Genomic DNA, 20948 nt, shown 5'->3' on the forward strand with positions numbered 1-20948 from the left:
TTTGGAAATGAGTTTCTGAAAAGATTTTGCCTGCTGAACAACGTAAAATGCAATCCAGTCTCTCATTCACTGAATTACATGGCTCTCTGGGAAATTCAATTCTGACTGGTCAGTCATGGTGGTCTGCAATCAATTATTATTGTATAATAAGATTGACATTTTGACTGCTATAATTGACTGCAATTTATAGTGATTATAGTATGTCTCTTGTATCACTCTAAATCTCTCTTTTTCCTTACGAAAAAAAAAAAAATGTGTCAGGGTTTATTTTGAGATAAAGTCTGGCTTAGTGTTAGTCATTCCCCAGAGGAAATAAAAATCACATGTGAGATCTCTTTAACATCTCCGATATTTCGCCTAGACAGAAATTAGGATATTTTAATATCAAATGGAGACTTGCTTCTCACACTTGACTCTTGAGATAAAAACTCGAACATGCTCACAATGGTCTCCTTTTAAGTTTTAGAAGAGATCTCATCATCATCATCTCACACTGTGCTCAGATTTTTCTCCTTAGCTAGAAATGCTGGAACGCTCACATTTGTCTCCTCAACAATTTAGAAGAGTTAGAAATTAAATGAAAATTCTGTTATTAATTACTCACCCTCATGTCTTTCCAAACCCGAAATACCTTTGTTTATCTTCAGAACACAAATTAAGATATTTTTGATGAAATCTGAAAGCTTTCTGACCCTCCATAGACAGCAACGCAACTGAAACGTTCAAGGCCCAGAAAGGTACCAAGAACATCGACAAAATAGTCCATGTGACATCAGTGGTTCAACTGTAATTTTATGAAGCTATGATAATACTTTTTGTGCACAAAAACAAAACAAAAATAACAACTTTATTCAACAATTCTTCACCCCCGAGTTACCATCTACCGCCATTATCGAGAGTAACACAACGCATAAGTGTTCTACGTCAGCAGCATCACGCGCATGCATCGTGTTACTCTCGATAATGGCGGTAGATGGTAACTTGGGGGAGAAGAATTGTTAAATAAATTCGTTATTTTTGTTTTCTTTGCACACCAAAAGTATTCTCGTAGCTTTGTAAAATTACGGTTGAACCACTGATGTCACATGGACCATTTGAACGATGTTCTTACTGTTCTGAAGAAGAACGAAGATCTTACAGGTTTGGAATGACAAGTAATCAATGACAGAATTTTCATTTTTGGGTGAACTATCCCTTTAAGACAAAGCTGATTCCTACATGAGACATATAAGAGAATCAACCCTTAGTATCCTGAGGGTAACCTCTGTCAGAGCCATAGCCTTGTGGGCAGCACATTGACGTCGAGGCACAACTGCACCTCAGACAACACGAGTTTGAGTCCCAGTTAAAGGTACTTTTCTGCTCATGTTCTCTTCTCACCTCTCTCATTGTCTCTACTCCTGCTGTCCTGACTATTAAAGGTAAAAAACCCAAATGTAATCAAGAAAGAAAGAGCAACCTCTGAGTAATAAAACATTTTTATAATGGAGTCTTGAAATAGATTTCAGCAAGCCAATAAAGAGATCTTGCATGTTTCTCACAGTCCATTCTCATTCTGGACTCCTTTGCTCCTTTCTCATGTCTTATTTGTGTCTACTTTTATTTCTCCTAAGAAATTTTAGAAGAAACATCTGAGACACTATTAGCACTAAAATGAGAAATACATGAGAATCACAACTAAGTCTCCTGAGTTTAGAAAGAGCAACCACTGAGCAATAAAATATCCCTATATGGAGTCTTGATAGAGAATGCAGCAAGGAGATAAAGAGATAGTCTATGTTTCTTTCACCACATTCTCAGTTTTTACTCTTTTTGTCTCAAATATTTCTCATGTCTCATTTGTGTCTACATAAGGAATTTTTGGAGAAACATTGATGCGTAAATGCTGTTGATACTAATATGAGAGATGTATGAGAATCGAAACTAAGTCTCCTGAGCTTAGGAAGAGCAAACTTTGAGCAATAAATTTTTCCTCTCGATGCACTACTAAGTAGTCTTGATACACTACTCGATACAGATATGACCCATGACAAATCAGATAACAGAAAATACCATTCAAAATGTAATGTATATGTTGTTATTCTCTTGGATTTAGCCACTTGTTTGTGGCTGTTTTATGTTCCTTGTATCTGAGATTAATTATATAAATACGTGGATGTCTCTCTGGAATGCTGGTTCTGGACATATAAGCCAAAGGTTTGTTTTATTGGTTTTTGAATCACAGCAACAAAATCAAAATCTAAATAAAAAGCTGTGAATTACAGTTTGATCACAGTTCTTTTTTATTAATTTTTTACCCTCAGCATGAAGGAGCCCATAGGATTTTATTTTTTTTATATATAATATATATTATATATATATATATATATATATATATATATTTATTTTTTAACTATTGTTTCCCAGTTTATTTTAAACAAACAAACAAACATTTTATTTACCCTTTTTACAGCCATGAGGAGCCACAGCCACAGCCATTTCACTCTCTTTTTTGTCTTCTTCTTCTTCTTCTTTGTCCTTTTTAAAGAAATATTTCAACTAGAACTGCTAATGCCACTTTTGAATAAGCTACTTCCATTGCATCAAAGATAATTAGTTCTACAGGCTGTTAATGTTGCACATGTACGCCTGTGAATTCACAAAGCCATTTATAACAGCAGTCTGTATCTTTGAAACTGATGAGCTTTATTCAAAGGGTTGTTTGCCACCTGCTGATCTCTTCATATCACATGCAAAAGAAAACTGGGGATAAAAGAGCTCTGACAGAAAGTGTCTCAAACATGCACGGAAACGTGTTTTTCTGTCTAAATTTGAGTTTTGAAAATATATTTCACACCCTAGGTTTCTCTAGGGGTACAGAGGGAAAGAAACCATAGACTTGAAGATGCAAAAACACGAAAATGAGTTAAGCAGGGATATGCGTAGGGTGGCAAATATAACGACGGGCTTATTTTTCGCCCACAGCACAACTGCTGTAGACACAACATACGCTCTCTTGCCTATGAAAATGAACACAGCAGAAGAGTGCTTTCATTCCGTCATGTTTAATGGGGTGTGCAAAACCACTTCCAACTAACTGCTAGATGGAAAAACGATGCCCGAGCCCATCCAACAAGCTCATCGAAGGCCTTGGCCTCATTGTTTTCAGAGCAATTTTCATTAGGCTTACAGTGTGCTTCTTATGAAGCCCATCCCGCTTCACTGGCAACAAGCACAATGTGTTTCGAAGTTTGGGATGGGATAGTTTCTCAAACCTTATTCTTTTCCAAACCTAAATATAACATCTGGAGCTACTTGAAATTGCGACTGTCATCGAACGAAAGAAAAGCGAGAACAATCAAGCGATAGCAGCCAGCCTTTTCATATTTTCTTACAAATCAAATACAAGAGAAGACAAAAAAAATAAAAAAATAAAAAAAGACGGAGCTGCTTACATGTGCAGCCGGGTGGTTGTTTGGCTTGGAGGGCTGTTTTAGTGGTTCGATGTGACTAAATCGAAATGCCTAAATGTGGGATAATCCTCCAGCAATGATGGCCTTTGAGTAAAGATTCCAAACAATCACCGCCTGCCTATGTCACATTTCTGAGGGATATCTATTCACTGTAAAGAGGACTTTAGCTTTACGGAAGATTTCTGAGACAGTGGAAAAAAATTCAATTTAAAGGAAGTATAAAAGGCTTTGCTGCCTCTTTGTTATGGCAGCCAACTGTTTTGTTTCTTGTTATCTCTTCCCTGGGGCCTTGCTGAGAGGAACGGGGAGAAAGGAAAACACTACGGAGGCTCTCGCAGGTTCCCTCATTACCTAAAAGTAACACGGGGACTGTGTCAGTCAGGCTTATAGTGGCCTTTCATGTACATGCTGCTTATCGTATTGGTGCAGGTACAATATCCTCTGGGTCAGCTTTGGGTGATTCTGTAACAGTTTTCTTCTTTTGAGCTAAATTTAACTGTACAAGAGACTTATTGCATAATTATTCAGGGTCATGTGTGTGCTATATTGCCTAATAAAGCACAGTCACTTTCAAAGATCACATTAAGTTGGATTTTTCTTTCCCTTGTTGACGAATTTCCCATCGGAACTGATCTAGTTGTTTTTATAAACCTGGCATTAAACCATACCAATATTATTGGCTCTTTGACAAATTGCTCTTGTTCGTCTTTTCTAAGTCACTTTGTATAAAAGTAAATGTTTAAATTCATACATGTAAACAGGAAGTTGTGTTGGCAGATGTGACGAGTGGGGGCGGGGCCGAGAGCCGTGGGAATGGAGCGAGGCCGGTGGAGTAATTGATAATGAGCGACACCTGCACCACTCACCGGTCTCGAGTCTCACGGAGGAGCTCCGGAAGGATAAAAGGGAGGAGTAACGACAGTTTCGGACGAGAGAGGACCAGGCCTAGAGTTTATTTTGTGTTTTGTTTTGTTTGTGCGCGACAGTCGTCCGCGAGGGGCTGTCGCGCTATTTTGTGTTTGTTTATTTTATTAAAGTTTTGTTGAAGTGTTCGCCGGTACCCGCCTCCTTCTTCCCGAACTATGAACTTTGTTACATTGGTGCCGAAACCCGGGAGGAAGGAGGGACACACTGTCAGAGAGCCCTCGCTGCTGAGGGGGATCGCGGTGCTGAGGAGATCGGGCAGCAGGAACAAGCGGAGAGACCGCCAGTGGCTGCCCGAGGCGGTGGTGCTGGAATGATGGAAGACGAGTTGGGACGGAGAGCTCGCTGCCGTGCTCCTGGGTCGAGGGGGGGTGGCTGCCGTCCGTGAGGGAGCGGAGGAGTCTGCCCGTTCGCCAGGAGGCCGGAGCCTGCTGCCATCCGCCATGATTGGGGACTCACAGGGAACGGGGGACTCGCTGCCGGCTGCCCTCAATAGGAGGAGACATCGCCGTCCGCCAGGAGGCGGAGGAGTGGTGGGCCGTCCACCAACGATGTCCAGTACCATCGCATGGCACCGCGAGTGAGAGCCTCTCAGCCGGTTGAGGACCAAGCGGCAGTGTGTCCGGGAACCAGACCGATAGTTTTTTATTTTTTTTCCCCTCTCTCCTCTCTCTCGTATCGGTCTCTCCTCATCCTTCCGTCTCCTTTTCTCTCTTTCGGATGAGAGAGGACCAGGCCTGGAGTTTATTTTGTGTTTTGTTTCGTTTGTGCGCGACAGTCGTCCGCGAGGGGCTGTCGCGCTTTTTTGTGTTTGTTTATTTTATTAAAGTTTTGTTGAAGTGTTCGCCGGTACCCGCCTCCTTCTTCCCGAACTATGAACTTTGTTACAGCAGACATATACAATTATAATAACCACATTACAGCAAACGGCTGGTCATTTCATCGCAAGATGCAGTTTCCAAGTTATTTTATTTGAATAATGTAAGGTGTATCCAAGTGCAATAAGATATTCAATGACAACAAAAACATTTAGGGCAGGACATGATTTATCGAGAGCTGAATGGAATATGAAATGTTTGTTACATGCTAGAATTAAGCCATGTGATTAGAGGGGAGAGGCTGTGAAAGGAAAAGGGGATTTGTGCTGTCAGTCAAAAACAAAAGTCATTTCAGAGGTCGGAGAAAGACAAACATTATTTTTCTATATGGAATAACGTGCAGTGATAAACCAGGCCTGTATCACAAAGTGAGTTAAATTGTTGGTTTAAAGTTGACAAAACCAATTAAAATCCAGTTTAGATTGAGTGCGGCAGTCTCACAATAAAAACATTCGCTGTCAACTCAGGGTTTGACACTGAGTTTATGTTGAACCCTGCAGCATGTGCATATAACACTTAAAACAAACAGCCTATGTGGAAAAAAAAGAAAGAAAAGTAAGCTTTATCATTTTTAAAGCTTTTTATTTATCAATTACAGGGCTTTTATTTTACACACTACCATTCAAATGTTTGGAATCATTATTATTATTATTAGCAGTAGTAGTATTATTATTAGTAGTAGTATTATTAGTGTCGTTGTTGATTTTTTTAGTCAAGGATGCATTTATGCAGATATATTTATATTGATTATTTTTCAAATTAATGCTGTTCTTTGATCTTTATATTTACCAATAAGTCCTGAGAATAAACAAACAGATAAATAAATAAAATAAAATAACCAGCATGACCGTGTTCAACATTGATAATAAAAATAAATATTTCTTTAGCACCAAATTTGTATATTAACATAATCATGTGACACTGAAGACTGGAGTAATGATGTTGACAATTTGCAGGAATAAATTCAAAATATATTAAAACTGAAAACATTTATTTTAAATTGCAATAATATTTCATAATGTCACTGTCTTTTGCACAGTAGTGTATATTATATTTATCTTAATTGAAATTAAAAGCTTTTTATTAATTGACAATACTAAGGATTAATAACAATATACATGTCAATATAATTTCTAGTATGTAGTATGAAAGTATGTAACTTGCAATGAATTTGTAATATGCAGCTTAAAATGTAAGCACATTTTGTAATATAAAATATATCAGTAACAATACAATAAAAATATATATTTACACATTAGGCAATTTTGTCATCGCAATATTTTTCCCCCTGTGAATCACACTGTGATTTGTAGAGGGAGAGAGATGGGGGTGTGACTCTATTGCATCAAAGACATGTTATTTACAGTGGGGAAAAAAAAGTATTTAGTCAGCCACCAATTGTGCAAGTTCTCCCACTTAAAAAGATTTTTTTTTATTTTTTTCCTCACAGCTGATTGGTCTAGAATATGTTTGCAATCTTTAACCCAGAAAAGAAAAGAAAAAAACCTGCAACCTTCCCAGAAGCCAAGTTACTATAATAAACAAACAAACACATACATGCATACATTAAAAGTCCACCAATCCAACCATTTAAATCTGCTTTGTGAGACAGGCATCAAGGATGTGTATTACAACATAAACTGGGTCCATGTTCATGTTGACTACAAAGCAGCTTCTTTGAATGTCTCTGAAGCATTTTTGAAGTTCAAGGACACACGTGGGCTTACATGAGATTCGTTCATAATGTGTCTGCGGTGTAATTGAAGCACACATAGGGGTGATGATAACAAAGAAAGTGGTTTAGTACAGTGGTATGTATGTACAGTGGGTACGGAAAGTATTCAGACCCCCTTATATTTTTCTGATGATAACAAAGAAAGTGGTTTAGTACAGTGAAAATATCTAATATCTAAATATCTATATATTTACACTACATACCTCCCTTCACTATATATGTACAGTGGGTACGGAAAGTATTCAGACCCCCTTACATTTTTCACTCTTTGTTATATTGCAGCCATTTGCTAAAATCATTCAAGTTAATTTTTTTTCCTCGTTAATGTACACACAGCACCCCATATTGACAATTTAAGGGGGTCTGAATACTTTCCGTACCCACTGTATGTGCACACTCAACTTTCTATAGAAGTCTGTTGTAAGCAGTTTCCTAGCAACACCAACTGTGAGGGCAACTGTCCTTTGTTTATACCAACAACAGGTCTTCCCTTCACCGGCACACTAGCCATCCACCGCGGAAGGCCTGATCTTATTGAAACTTTCACGAAACAAGCATTTATGGGATCTGAGCTGGGCACCAGATGAAACGTACACTCACAGATTCACGCAGGTCAGACATCCGAGTTGGCATGGCTCAAACAATTCAATGACTCCTTCAACACAACAAACTCAAATGCAGCTGATATTTGAATGGGAAGAAAGAGGAAGGCGAGACACCTAGAGTTTATAAAAGCAACTCGTCTGTGATCTCACTATCTCTCCTGTGTGCTATAAGATCCGGGAGACACAATCACAGCCTGATCATGTTTACTGTCAGGTTTTTACAATTCTGTGCCCCTCACGGATTCTTTGCTTTCAAAACGGCACTGCTAGAGCCAAATGTCTCTGACGGCATGAGGGAAATTCAGTTTCCAGATGCGCTCAGAAAGATTTAGTAGAACCACGGTGACCTTCGAAAGACGCTATCGATTTAGGGAAGTTGATTTTACGTGGCTTCCTTCGAAATTAGCATTGTCCACCAAGGACAACGTACCTCATTTCTAGTACGTAGCAGAAGACAAATGCAAATGTGAATGCTGATGTGTCATGAATGTGAATTACAGTATCGGACATCTGCACGAAACCTCACATGGGCTAAGAAATGTCAACATAGCGTAATCTCACAAATTAAAGCGGATCTGTGTGGTGCTAATTAACATAATTTACATAATTGACAAACATCCTGCACAGCAAAATTACAGAAAAAGTATGAGCTAAGCTACTTGTTAAATCAGGGCTCTCCAAACTCGGTCCTGGAGGGCCGGTGTCCTGCAGAGTTTAGCTCCAACCCTAATTAAACACACCTGAACCAGCTAATCAAGCTCTTACTAGGCATAGAAACTTCCAGTCAGGTGTGTTGAGGCAAGTTGGAGCTAAATTCTGCAGGACACCGGCCCTCCAGGACCGAGTTTGGACAGCCCTGTGTTAAATGTTCAAAATGAAGACTGTAGGAGCATAGGTATGTTTATTTGGAACAAATTCTGACTTAGACTACAAATGTGAAAAATAAAATAGTGATATAAGTGACAGATCATCACAAGATTTAGCTAAAATACAAGATATGTAGGAAACTAGATGGAATTTATTACTACAAACTGGAAAATGTTAAATAGCTGTCCTGGACTCCCTACTTATATCTCGCATTGTCTTTGGACGATATGACAGCATGAGATCATCTTGGCATAATGGCCATCATTCATTCAAGTTCATCTAGCAGGATCCATCACAGTCGCTTCAACATGCTCACTGCTTTTGCTGGGGCGTTTGCACAACAATATTCTTAGAGTGACACCTGATTTTTCACCATACTTTTTCCCTCGGTGCAGTCGTGTAAGCGACTACTCCGTTTTTCAATTTTGTTGAAGGTGATTAAATCAACAGTTTTTCAGAAGCTGTTGAAGAGATTAAATTAGTATTTGCAAGCAAACGCTCTGTGGTGGCACGTCTTGGTTCCTCAGGCGGAATTGGAAATAAGCTGTTTTAAATTAACGCTTCATTAAAATGGAGCTAAAAATGACCAAAACGGATGCGCGGTGTAGAAACACTGCATTTACAAAAGATTGTGGTTTCTTTAGATTATCATCAGAAGTGGTGGATTAGGAGAAACCAATTGACCTGCGGCTGGTGTTAGTAGATTTGTACTGAATGCAATAACAGCATTTTACCTTTTAAAGCACAGCTACATTTTGGCATCAGTAAGGTGTTTTTTTAGATAGTAAATCTAAATAATAATAATATATATATATATATATATATATATATATATATATATAAAGATAATAAAGATATTAATACTTTTATTCAGCAAGGATGCTTTAAGGGGATAGTTCACTCAAAAACACAAAAACAAAACAAAAAATACAATGGAAGTCAATGGCTACCGTCAAAAGATTGGTTACTCACATTCTTCAAAATGTCTTATTTGTGTTCAGCAAAAGAATGAAATTCATACAGGTTTTGAATGACATGAGGGTGAGTAAATGATAAGAGAATGTTCTTCTTTTTTTGATGAACTATCCCTTTAAATTGATCATTATTGACAGTAAAACATTTCTAATGTTGCAACTATGTCAAATAAATGTAATCGAAAAATTCTGAAAAAAACGATCACAGTTTCCACAAAATTACTAAGCAGCACAACTGTTTTCAACATTAATAATAATAAGAAATATTTCTTGAGCACCACATCAGTATATTAAAATGATTTCTGAAGGATCATGTGACACTGAAAACTGGAGAAATGATGCTGAAAATTCAGATTTGCATCACAGGAAAAAAATACATTTTTAAAATATATCAAAACAGAAAACATTCTAAATTGTAATACTATTTACCGTATTTTTAATCAAATAAATGCAGCCTCAGTGAGTATATGACTTTTTTCAAAAATATATATATAAAAAAATCTTACAAAGCTCAAATGTTTGAATAGAAGTGTATAAAGCTAACATTTTCAACCAACAATGGTTACTTTAATGCACAGATTTATTGTATGCCTTTTTTTGTACACGTATTTATTGTACTCCTTTTACTTTGGTTGACATGCATGTGGGAGAAGTTAAACAAATGATAATTGATAATTATTATGTTTTGCAGAATGTAAATTCACATTACTTTAAAAGTAAAAGACTTATGTATAAAATGTGTCTATGTACATAGTAAATATGTGAGTAATCCATCTTTAAATATTTGTAAAATATCAGTATATTGTAAATTAAGTATGCATGAATCAATTTATATTGTAAATAATTTCATAATAAAGTAGAATGGTTGGGTGTTTCTAACTGAGGCCTGACTTCATTACAAACACCTAGATCACAAAACAAAAGGTTTAAGTCTAAAAAATCCCTTACTTTAACTCAAAAAGTGGACATTTATGAAGTAAAAAAATGTGAACGTAATGATTCAGAGGCAGACTGAAGATCATGGGTGGTGGTGTAAGTGTTTCCTGAGGCATGGTGTGTGCGGAAAAGAGGAAGACGCCCTACCTGGATCTCGTCAGACGTCAGGCCGCCTTTCATGTCGCTGCTCTTTTTCTTGGGTGGCGGAGGGGCCGGCTTATGAGCAGGGGGGAGGTCAGTCCTGTTGGAAGAAAAAGAAAACAGACTGACACCCGGTACCCAGAGAGAGCTTTCATGTGGCTGTGGCTTAAGCCTTGTGTGAGCACACGTAATGAGGAGTCGTGCCCACGTCTGCCTCTCCCACCTGCCGGGGGTTTGATAGGCATCTCCTTACACTGCCTTTGTTGTAGCCGGTGCCATTTCAGCTGTGCCCTTTCAATGGCTCTCACTAGCCACGGAGAGAGAGAGATAATGAAACCGGATTGTAATGGGCAAAATGGAGAGGAAAGAATGAGAGCGTTAGGACAAGTGGGGTTCGAATTATAGCCCACCAATGTTCCCATCAATCCCTTAAAGTGTCAGACAGACAGCAAACAGAGCACACGGGTCTGATCCATGATGTGAGACGCAGTAGGGCAGAGTTGCACCAGCCATTCGTTACTTCAATTCAGAGTCGCCATCAAACTGGGAGACAACGGGGAACGCTGTAAAAATGTCATACCACACCTCATGAATTTTATTATAATTTGCAGACGTAGTATAAATTGAGACAAAGTTCACACTAGGTCACAAATAACTAGCATCGGGTTAACTTGGCTTGTAAATAACTCTGTATTAATTTGGTTGTACCATTAACTAGTGCTGTTCAATTGCAAAATGTGTGGAATCAACTCTGATTGCTGGTTCTGGAATCAACACTGGAATACTCAATGTTGTTTTCTATCTATCTATCTATCTATCTATCTATCTATCTATCTATCTATCTATCTATCTATCTATCTATCTATCTATCTATCTTACTATTTACCGTATTTTTAATCAAATAAATGCAGCCTCAGTGAGTATATGACTTTTTTCAAAAATATATATATAAAAAAATCTTACAAAGCTCAAATGTTTGAATAGAAGTGTATAAAGCTAACATTTTCAACCAACAATGGTTACTTTAATGCACAGATTTATTGTATGCCTTTTTTTGTACACGTATTTATTGTACTCCTTTTACTTTGGTTGACATGCATGTGGGAGAAGTTAAACAAATGATAATTGATAATTATGTTTTGCAGAATGTAAATTCACATTACTTTAAAAGTAAAAGACTTATGCATAAAATGTGTCTACGTACATAGTAAATATGTGAGTAATACATCTTTAAATATTTGTAAAATATCAGTATATTGTAAATTAAGTATGCATGAATCAATTTATATTGTAAATAATTTCATAATAAAGTAGAATGGTTGGGTGTTTCTAACTGAGGCCTGACTTCATTACAAACACCTAGATCACAAAACAAAAGGTTTAAGTCTAAAAAATCCCTTACTTTAACTCAAAAGTGGACATTTATGAAGTAAAAAAATGTGAAAGTAATGATTCAGAGGCAGACTGAAGATCATGGGTGGTGGTGTAAGTGTTTCCTGAGGCATGGTGTGTGCGGAAAAGAGGAAGACGCCCTACCTGGATCTCGTCAGACGTCAGGCCGCCTTTCATGTCGCTGCTCTTTTTCTTGGGTGGCGGAGGGGCCGGCTTATGAGCAGGGGGGAGGTCAGTCCTGTTGGAAGAAAAAGAAAACAGACTGACACCCGGTACCCAGAGAGAGCTTTCATGTGGCTGTGGCTTAAGCCTTGTGTGAGCACACGTAATGAGGAGTCGTGCCCACGTCTGCCTCTCCCACCTGCCGGGGGTTTGATAGGCATCTCCTTACACTGCCTTTGTTGTAGCCGGTGCCATTTCAGCTGTGCCCTTTCAATGGCTCTCACTAGCCACGGAGAGAGAGAGATAATGAAACCGGATTGTAATGGGCAAAATGGAGAGGAAAGAATGAGAGCGTTAGGACAAGTGGGGTTCGAATTATAGCCCACCAATGTTCCCATCAGACCCTTAAAGCGTCTGACAGAGAGCAGACACACATGGGTCTGATTCATGATGTGAGTCACAGTAGGGCAGAGATGCACCATCCATCCGTTACTTAAATTCAGAGTCGCATTCAAACCGGGAGTCAACAGGGGACAAAAATGCCATAAAAATGTAAAAATGTAATACCATGCCTCATGAATTTTACTATAATTTGCAGATGTAGTATAAATTGAGATGTAAAGTTCACACTAGGTCACAAATAACTAGCATCGGGTCAACTTGGCTTGTAAATAACTCTTAACTACTTATTTTGGTTGTACCATAAACTAGTGCTGTTCAATTCCAAAACTTGTGGAATCAACTCTGAAATCGATACCTCTCTTTTTTTTTTTTGGTTAGATTGGAGGAATATGTTCACCTAATCACCTGTGACTACATGAAATTAATTGTTTATTGATTATTATCAGCTTCTATTCTCTACTGAAAAAAAACATATGAGCAGGCTTGAAGACAAGCTAAAACCAGCCAAAAACATTAGGCTGGTTTCAGCTGTTTTTCCATCAGGGTTTATCTTCATGTTGTCTGCTCAAAATGGTCCATCATAAACAACATACCAATATATCTCACTCTTTAAGCTAAATCATGGAGTTTATAAGACTGATTAATTTGTGTATGCTTTAGGCATCTAGAACAAATCTTCATTTGTGCATCATTGTCTGTAATGTATGTTTTAGGTGCAAAACTTTTAGGTAACTTGTCCAAGACGTAGGATAATCAATATTTGTCAGTCGCATGCTATTTGACATGCAGGATCACTGAACAAAACAGTGACAACAAACCTCATTGACTTAAGTGAATGAAAGGTAATGATCAGCAGTGTTTACATATACGGCTTTATTTAAATGTTTCAGCTTAACATACCATACACACTATAACGGTACATGTATTCGTCCCGAACCCGTCCTGTGACTCCAAAACCGAGGTGCGTGCTGAACCGTGACTTCTGTGTACCGTTACACCCCTAATACACACAATTTTTTTTAACCGATTAATTGAAACAAACCATCTGAAAGAACTGGTTTGCAAAAATGAATCTGATGTTCCATCACTATTAGCGAGCGACTGTTGGGATGAGTTACTTTTTTTTTCAAGTAACAAGAAAGTATCTCATTTTTCAAATTGGTAACGACAGTTCCCCCCATTTGAGAGAAATCGTAAGTGCAGAGGCGTTGTGTGCACTGTGTAAACATGACGGTTACTGTGGTTCTAGTCTAAATGTGAACTTGAATTTACTCATCTCACTTGCACAAAAAGAGATTCAGTATTCCTCAAAATGAATGAAAACAGAAATGCACACTCAGAATATGATGCAAACCTGGAATAATTAAATGTCAACACAAATATCCTTTACGTATTTATTCCTACGTTATTAACCAATGTCTTTGCAGCTGATGCTCCAATGATCCAATTCAAACATACTAATAAGCAAAAATGACTTTAGATATACATTACATTTGTTTCATTTTTTAATTGCTGAATTCCACATCACAGCTGAGAAAAAATTACGCAAAAGTAACATAACACATTACTTTCCATAAAAAGTAACGCAATCAGTTACATTTTTAGGGAGTAACACAATATTGTAATGCATTACTTTTAAAAGTAACTTTCCCCAACACTGCGAGCGAAGAGGTGAATTAATTATTAGCTCTATTGAACTGAAAAAAAGCTATTAAAGAGAAGTTGATTCCCTTTGATGGAATCAATTCAAACCCTTGAAATCGATTCTCAGCCCAATCATTAATACAAAAACTAACTAGTAAGTAGGCTTGCTGCAAACCATGTAGGTCTGTAAAATCATGTGCACTCACATTCGTATCAGCAGTCTAATAACTTTTATTTTATATAGATCAGGTGAACTCATGAGGAACTCATCTATAAATCACACGACCAGCCAAATACAACTTACTTTATGTCGGTAACTACTATTAAGGAACAATTTTGCTAATGGAATAAATGAATAATGGCTTAAGTCACTTTTTTATATAATCATTTGTAATAATCTTGTATCCTTTTTGTCCATCTATAGGTCCACACAAACAAAATGTTCAAGCTTCAAAAAGCTCATAAAGACATTGACATGAGAGTGAGGAAATTATGACAGAATTTAATTTTATATTTATTATTATTATTATTATTATTATTATTATTATTATTATTGAGTCACATACAGTACAAACTCTATAAATATGTAAATAATACATATTCTGGAACTTATCATGGCCAACAAGAAAATATCAATATTTATTTTTGCATGTTGAAACAAATTATGCACAAATACGAAATATGATATGATAAAGTGCACTGTTTTACACTGAACTGTTGAATGGTTTTGTGCTGACATTCATGTAACAACCCAGTTATTAGTTAACATGACAAACGATAGTTAATTTTAATGCCAGCATTTACTAAAGATTTATTAAAGACAAAAGTTATAATATTTTTTTAATGGACCTAAGCTAACATGAACTAATAATTAACAGTTATTTATTTTTTTAATAACTAACGTTCAACAAGACTAATAAACACTGCAGCAAATGCATTGCTCATTGTAAATGAACGATAATTAATGCATTAACTAATAATAAGTACCTAAACATAACTAATACTACAGCTACCTGACTTACTATCAATAAGCAGCAAATTAGATTTTATTAAGGAAAAATCTTAGTTAATAGTGAATATGTGTTCCTTGATCTAAAGTGTTACCATTACAGTTGTGCAGTGGTTACACTGCAGAGAGCATTAAATCACCCGCCCAAACCATGACCTCTCTCAACACTTCAGCACACCTGGGCCTCGGCACACACCTGATGTGGTTCTGGAGAGTTCATGCAAACACCCGATATTCAATTGTACTTCAAATAAGTCACAAGCCACTGAGTTTAGCAAAAAGTGTAGAACGACATCTGGTGAGTCGTAAACTCTCCAATTTTCTGCACTGTAATTTCATTCATAAAGCCAGAAAATTCAAATAAAAGCCAGTTCCCAGAGGAGAACTCAGACAAAACTCAAAAGCAGATGTCAAACTGCCACACACACACGTACACACAAGCTCGTGCATGTAAGCACACATGCTCCCACGCAAGATGTTACAAGAATGTGGGTGCATACACAAACGCACATCTGCGCACACGCATACATACACAGACGCTGCTCTAATACGTGTTTGGGTGTTGTTGTTTCCATTGCTTGAAGGAGACCCAAATAATTCTCTCTGACAAGTGAGCTGCGCAGGAGTTGCCATCTAATTTCCAGAAAGAGGAAAGCTCTTTCCTCAAACATGTTTAGCAGTCAGACATCATCCCGCTTATTCTGACAAGATGTCTGTGCTGATAGATAATGAAGCACGGTCTCTCTCTCTCTCTCTCTCTCTCTCTCTCTGTGTGTGTGTCAAAAATAGAGAAAGGGAAAAACAGGCAGTATAACTCTTCCACATTTTACACAAATGCACTAAAATATGTACATTTCTAGACGCAAACACGCTACCTCATGTCGCTTTTGAGTTGCATGACCTTTTCTACGAGGCCAAACGGGCTCTGTAAAGTCAGGGCTGCTTTGCGCATGAGTGCCTCACTCCATTTCCTCTTTTATAGACATCACTTCCACTTCACATCACCTTGTATCACACCAGAACAGAGGCATGGCACTGGCAGACGACAACACAAATGGCCTGTATAAACTCTCACTGGAGATAAACAGACATACATAGTCAGAATTGAAAAATCAAGCACATTTTTAAATCAGTAAGGTATTTTTTTCAATATAACATTATTTAGCAAATTTCTAAATACGCATTCCCATTACTGTAATATATGGAAGCCTGTTTCTGCCACGGAATAAAATAAATAAATTGTGAGATGAAAAGTCTTTTTTTTTATTATTTTTTTTATCAGTGGCAGAAACAGGCTTCCATAATAATACAATGCATCCAAAATTTGTATTTATTTATTTATTTATTCCATTTTCACTGTTCTTAAGCATTTTACATTATGGTTATGTGAATGAGAAGGGACTGCGTGCTTAAGTGTCATTACAATAATAGCTTTATGACATGCCTACATTTTCTTTAATATTTGCTGAAAAAGGCTGAAAAAGGCTTGACACTTGTTCTTGACAGGTTTCTTGACTTTCACCCGGACAGAATCGCACACACAGTGTATTGAAAGCCTAATAGTCCAGTCTGTGGGCTGCCAATACAAAGGTTGTATGTTTCACCACCAAAAGAATGTGAGTCAGTAACTAAAGAGTTTCTGTGCTCACTGTGGCCTAAAGCAAAGCACTCAACACAGAGTCACTTTTAAAGGACTGTGCCTCAAAAGAGAGAGATGTAATTAGCTTAAAAGGGGTCATACAATAATTTAAAGTATTATTTAATATTTATTTCCTAAGGTTCACTCATAAGTCAAGATTTCTTGCATCCAATGGAGTCATAATTTAGTTTTCCCATGACCATTTTCCACTCTCTCTCTCTCACCCGTACAGTTAAATAAATAGCTTTTTCGTTGCTGTGCCTTTAAGACTTCCATGTAAATAGAGTGCTCCAGTTATGTCGTATTTTTGTAGGCCTGAAAACGAGCTAGCATTGCGTCCTGAACTCAATTGTTTTTGTTTGTTTTTATTGAATGGGTTTATTCTACAGCATATAGTACATCATTGATACCAACTTATGATTTTTAAAGCTTTTTCTTGTCTTGAAAAAGGCAGTTGCTAACAAGTGTCTAACTGGGACTGCAGAGCACATAATACTGGGATCCTTCAGAAGGATCTGCAGAGCTGTAGGTGCTACATACAGCCAGGTTTCCTAAATGTTACACTAATTGTTAGTTCTATTGGTGTTTAGGAACAGTATCTACTTCCTCTTAATTATCTCACTGATTGGATGGACTATGTTTCTGAACACTTAACACTTAATAGGTAGCACTAATACGTAAATATGTGTAGTCATGTACTGCTACACTAATCCACAAAGCTATGGAATGAGTAGCTCAGTTTTATTGCACTGGAGAAAAAGTTTAGAATTTAACATCAAAAGATTTTATAAATTAGGTGGTTCAATCAAATGTGAATGCCTCATAATCAAAAATGGCAAATATTTCAAATTGCATTCTTTCATGGGGGCCATGCAACTTTTATTGTGATGGATGGTGATACTAACCAGAATGCTTTCTCCAGGTATTGCTTCTTTGGTACAGACACACTCGACCATAAATAAAAGATGAAAATGAAAATGAAAAAAAGAGCTTCACAAAGATAAATAGTTGACGAAATGGAACACATACGCACTTTTCACACAGACAACAATTACACAGGATAATGGTGATGCATTATAATTAACATAAAAGCTGCCAAGTGTCCATAATTCTACCAAATCACAAATCTACATAAGCATGCAGATGACTGAAGTTGTTATAAGCACTCTAAATATGAGTGATGTAACTGCCAGTCTAAACACTGCTTACAGGCTGTGATAAAATAATCTGAGAATACTGCAGAGCTTCTAGAATGTGCAGTTTCTTTTACTACCACGCTGTGAGGTGCTATCAACTCAATATCACCTCTCTTTCATTGTCTGCTGTTAAATAAATGATTATGCAAAGTTTCAGAGTTGAGTATAATTGTCTGTAATTATTTGCAAGAAATTAAGCTTTTATTATTGTTTGGTCTATTGTTTTTTTGGTCTAAGTGTTCAGTTTGGTCCAAATGTTCTGCTGTAACATCACTACTGCACAGCAAAAATGACCTCATGTGTGTCCAGCCTGCTTCTATTTAAATTTTAGACAGACAGACAGTGCAATTAGACCAGACTGGGTATTACTGGCCTGTGTCCCCAGAAGCTGTTCCCAACTGGCCACAGCTGGAGACAGATGTACTGCAGCGATGCAGCGTCCAATCAGCAGCTGCCTGCAGTCCTAATACACATGTTCCTCTATCTAGATGTTGTCAGTATCTGGGTTTTACAAATCTTAAATAAACATTCACCAATGCTAAAATAGAATTTGAACACTGTGTAAAATAACGGGCTCACCAAGATGCTCCGAACAGTTGCCCTCTAATCACTTAAGACATACTAAAATAATTATCTATTCCCAAACCTATAGAGTGCTGCATGGATTACATATTTCTGCATGCCAAAATCCAGAAACAAGTTAACATTTTAGCACATCCAGTTACTGAAATCAATGGGTTTTTGAATGGGTTTTTGGTTAAATATATATATATTAGTGGTGTCAAAATTAGCGCGTTAACGCAGGCGCATTTTTTCTACGTATTTTTTCAGTTTAACGCGTTAAAAATATTTAACGCAATTAACGCAGTAGCGGGGCTAGGGTTGGCCATCCCACTCACAACTGCTGCTTCTGTCACTTTTTCTCTTGACAAGAAGTCGCAGAACGACTGAGAACAGGAGACGTTTCAGACACGTGCTCCACTTCACTTCAGTGCCAGGCGTGAGTCAAGTGTATGGCAAGCCAGAGTATTCATATACACCTGGTCGGGCATCTGATTGTACACTGACATGTCAAAAGCGTGCGATTTGACAGCAAAATGCACATCCTTGACTTGTGATTTGCCAAAAAAATGCACATTTTGATGTGCATTTTGATACAAAAAAACACACGTTTCTGACACTCATTCTCTGTGAACCCAATTTCGGAAACGTGCGTTTTTGTATCAAAATGTGCGTCCTCGATGAGTGATTTGCTGTAAAAACACACGTTTTTGACGTGTGTTTATCATAACAGAAATAGGCGTCGAATACGTGAGTTTTGAGTCAGACAAAACGCACATTATGAACGTGTAAACAGTTAACCAAACAGGGTTGATTTTCATTGACCTTTGTTATTTACATGTATTTATCAAGCTGCAGTAATGATGTAACCAGCAGAATATTAAATTAAAAAAATGCCATGCAGAGTGATACATATCCATAAATAGGCATAATATAAATTAGCATTCATGCTTTCTTGTCCTGTGCTTTATTTTTTGGGGTACACCTGTTCAATATCAATTTAGTTAGCTAGATCTTGACCCCCTTTGTCATTTCAGTTTGAATTCCAGAATGGAAATTGTTATGATATGATATTTATATTTAAATGGTCTCCATCTTTCACATTTATTATGAGACAAAATGAAGGGACAGAAATACCCCATATATATATATATATGCGTATAATTATTTGCCAATCTCTTAATAATTATTTACAGTAAGCCAATAAAAATCACTGAGTAAACACATTCTTGTACACTTTGATGTTAGGCAAGTTCTTGGAGGTAAACAACTACAAATCCTTAGACTGTGTCTGATGCAAATGTGAATCCAGTCTTCCATTAGGTAGGATTTAAAGTATTCTGAAATGAACAGGCCTACAGGTTGACTGGTGCATCCAAATACTTAAAACCACATGAACGGTGATGTAGCCATTGTTGGCAGGAAACATAGGAGTGTAGGTTTTCATGAGGATGTCTGGCCACCTTCATGACCTGCCCTTCTTCTTGGTCTGTCGGCCACGAAAGGCTCAGGGCAGCTTAAGAGGTGAGATTTGACAGGGATAGAGAGAAAAACATAGCTAATCCCTGCTCTGAAAAGAGTAATCTATGAGAAAGAGTTAAGAAGGGGGAGAGACAGAAAAAAAAGGAAAATACTCTCTGGAATCAGTCGAGAGATGCCGTCTAAATCCGTAGAGAAGAAGAGAAGGTTTAAATATGATGTCTTTTTTTTTTAACAATCAGAGCTGCAACCTGGCCTGTCACTGTTTATCTTGTGTTTCTTTAGGACTTCAGGTCCAGATCTCCATGGGCAGGAAGTGAAGTTAGGCCAGTTTTCGGCACCTTCATTGATCACAATCTTACTTGGTAAATTGAACGCTAATGACACTTCTAATTGTGCAACAGGGGAAACGCAATCTGATATGGAGGAGCCAATGATTTGCTGGTCTTTGTCTCCTCTCAAATTCAGAATTACTGTTGGTGAGGAAATTATATTTAGGATCTTATGATGTGTCTCCTTCATCAGACCAGACCCAGACTGAATTAGCTAATACTAATATGAGGCTCTCTACATTCAGACTCAGACCAAAATCAAACAGTCAGTCAGTCAGTCAGTCAGTCAGTCAGTCAGTCAGTTTGTCCATCTATCTGCCTGACTGTCAGTCTGTCTATCTGTCTGTCTGTCTGTCCATCTATCTGTCTGACTGTCAGTCTATATGTCTGTCTGTCTGTCTGTCTATCCATCTGTCCATGTATCTGTCTGTCTAGTTGTCCATCCATGTATCTCTGTCAATTTGTCTGTCTATCTGTCCGCCAGTCTATCTGTCTGTCTGTCTGTCTGTCTATCCATCCATCTGTCCATGTATCTGTCTGTCTAGTTGTCCATCCATGTATCTCTGTCAATTTGTCTGTCTATCTGTCCGCCAGTCTATCTGTCTGTCTGTCTGTCTGTC

The 20948-nt window shown here is 37.5% G+C and overlaps 1 protein-coding gene across 1 annotated transcript in view; it reads right to left on the bottom strand.

Moving 5' to 3' along the window:
• LOC107561869 (36.4 kDa proline-rich protein-like) overlaps window positions 1-20948 on the bottom strand; it is a 72401-nt gene that overhangs the window by 35697 nt on the left and 15756 nt on the right. The window contains exon 4 of the mRNA XM_016246383.1: window positions 12049-12142. Coding sequence (XP_016101869.1) covers window positions 12049-12142 — 94 coding nt within the window. The remainder of the gene's footprint in view (window positions 1-12048; window positions 12143-20948) is intronic.

This window comes from Sinocyclocheilus grahami, unplaced genomic scaffold, assembly GCF_001515645.1.
Source record: "Sinocyclocheilus grahami isolate Dianchi unplaced genomic scaffold, SAMN03320097.WGS_v1.1 scaffold795.1, whole genome shotgun sequence".
Lineage (NCBI taxonomy): Eukaryota > Metazoa > Chordata > Actinopteri > Cypriniformes > Cyprinidae > Sinocyclocheilus > Sinocyclocheilus grahami.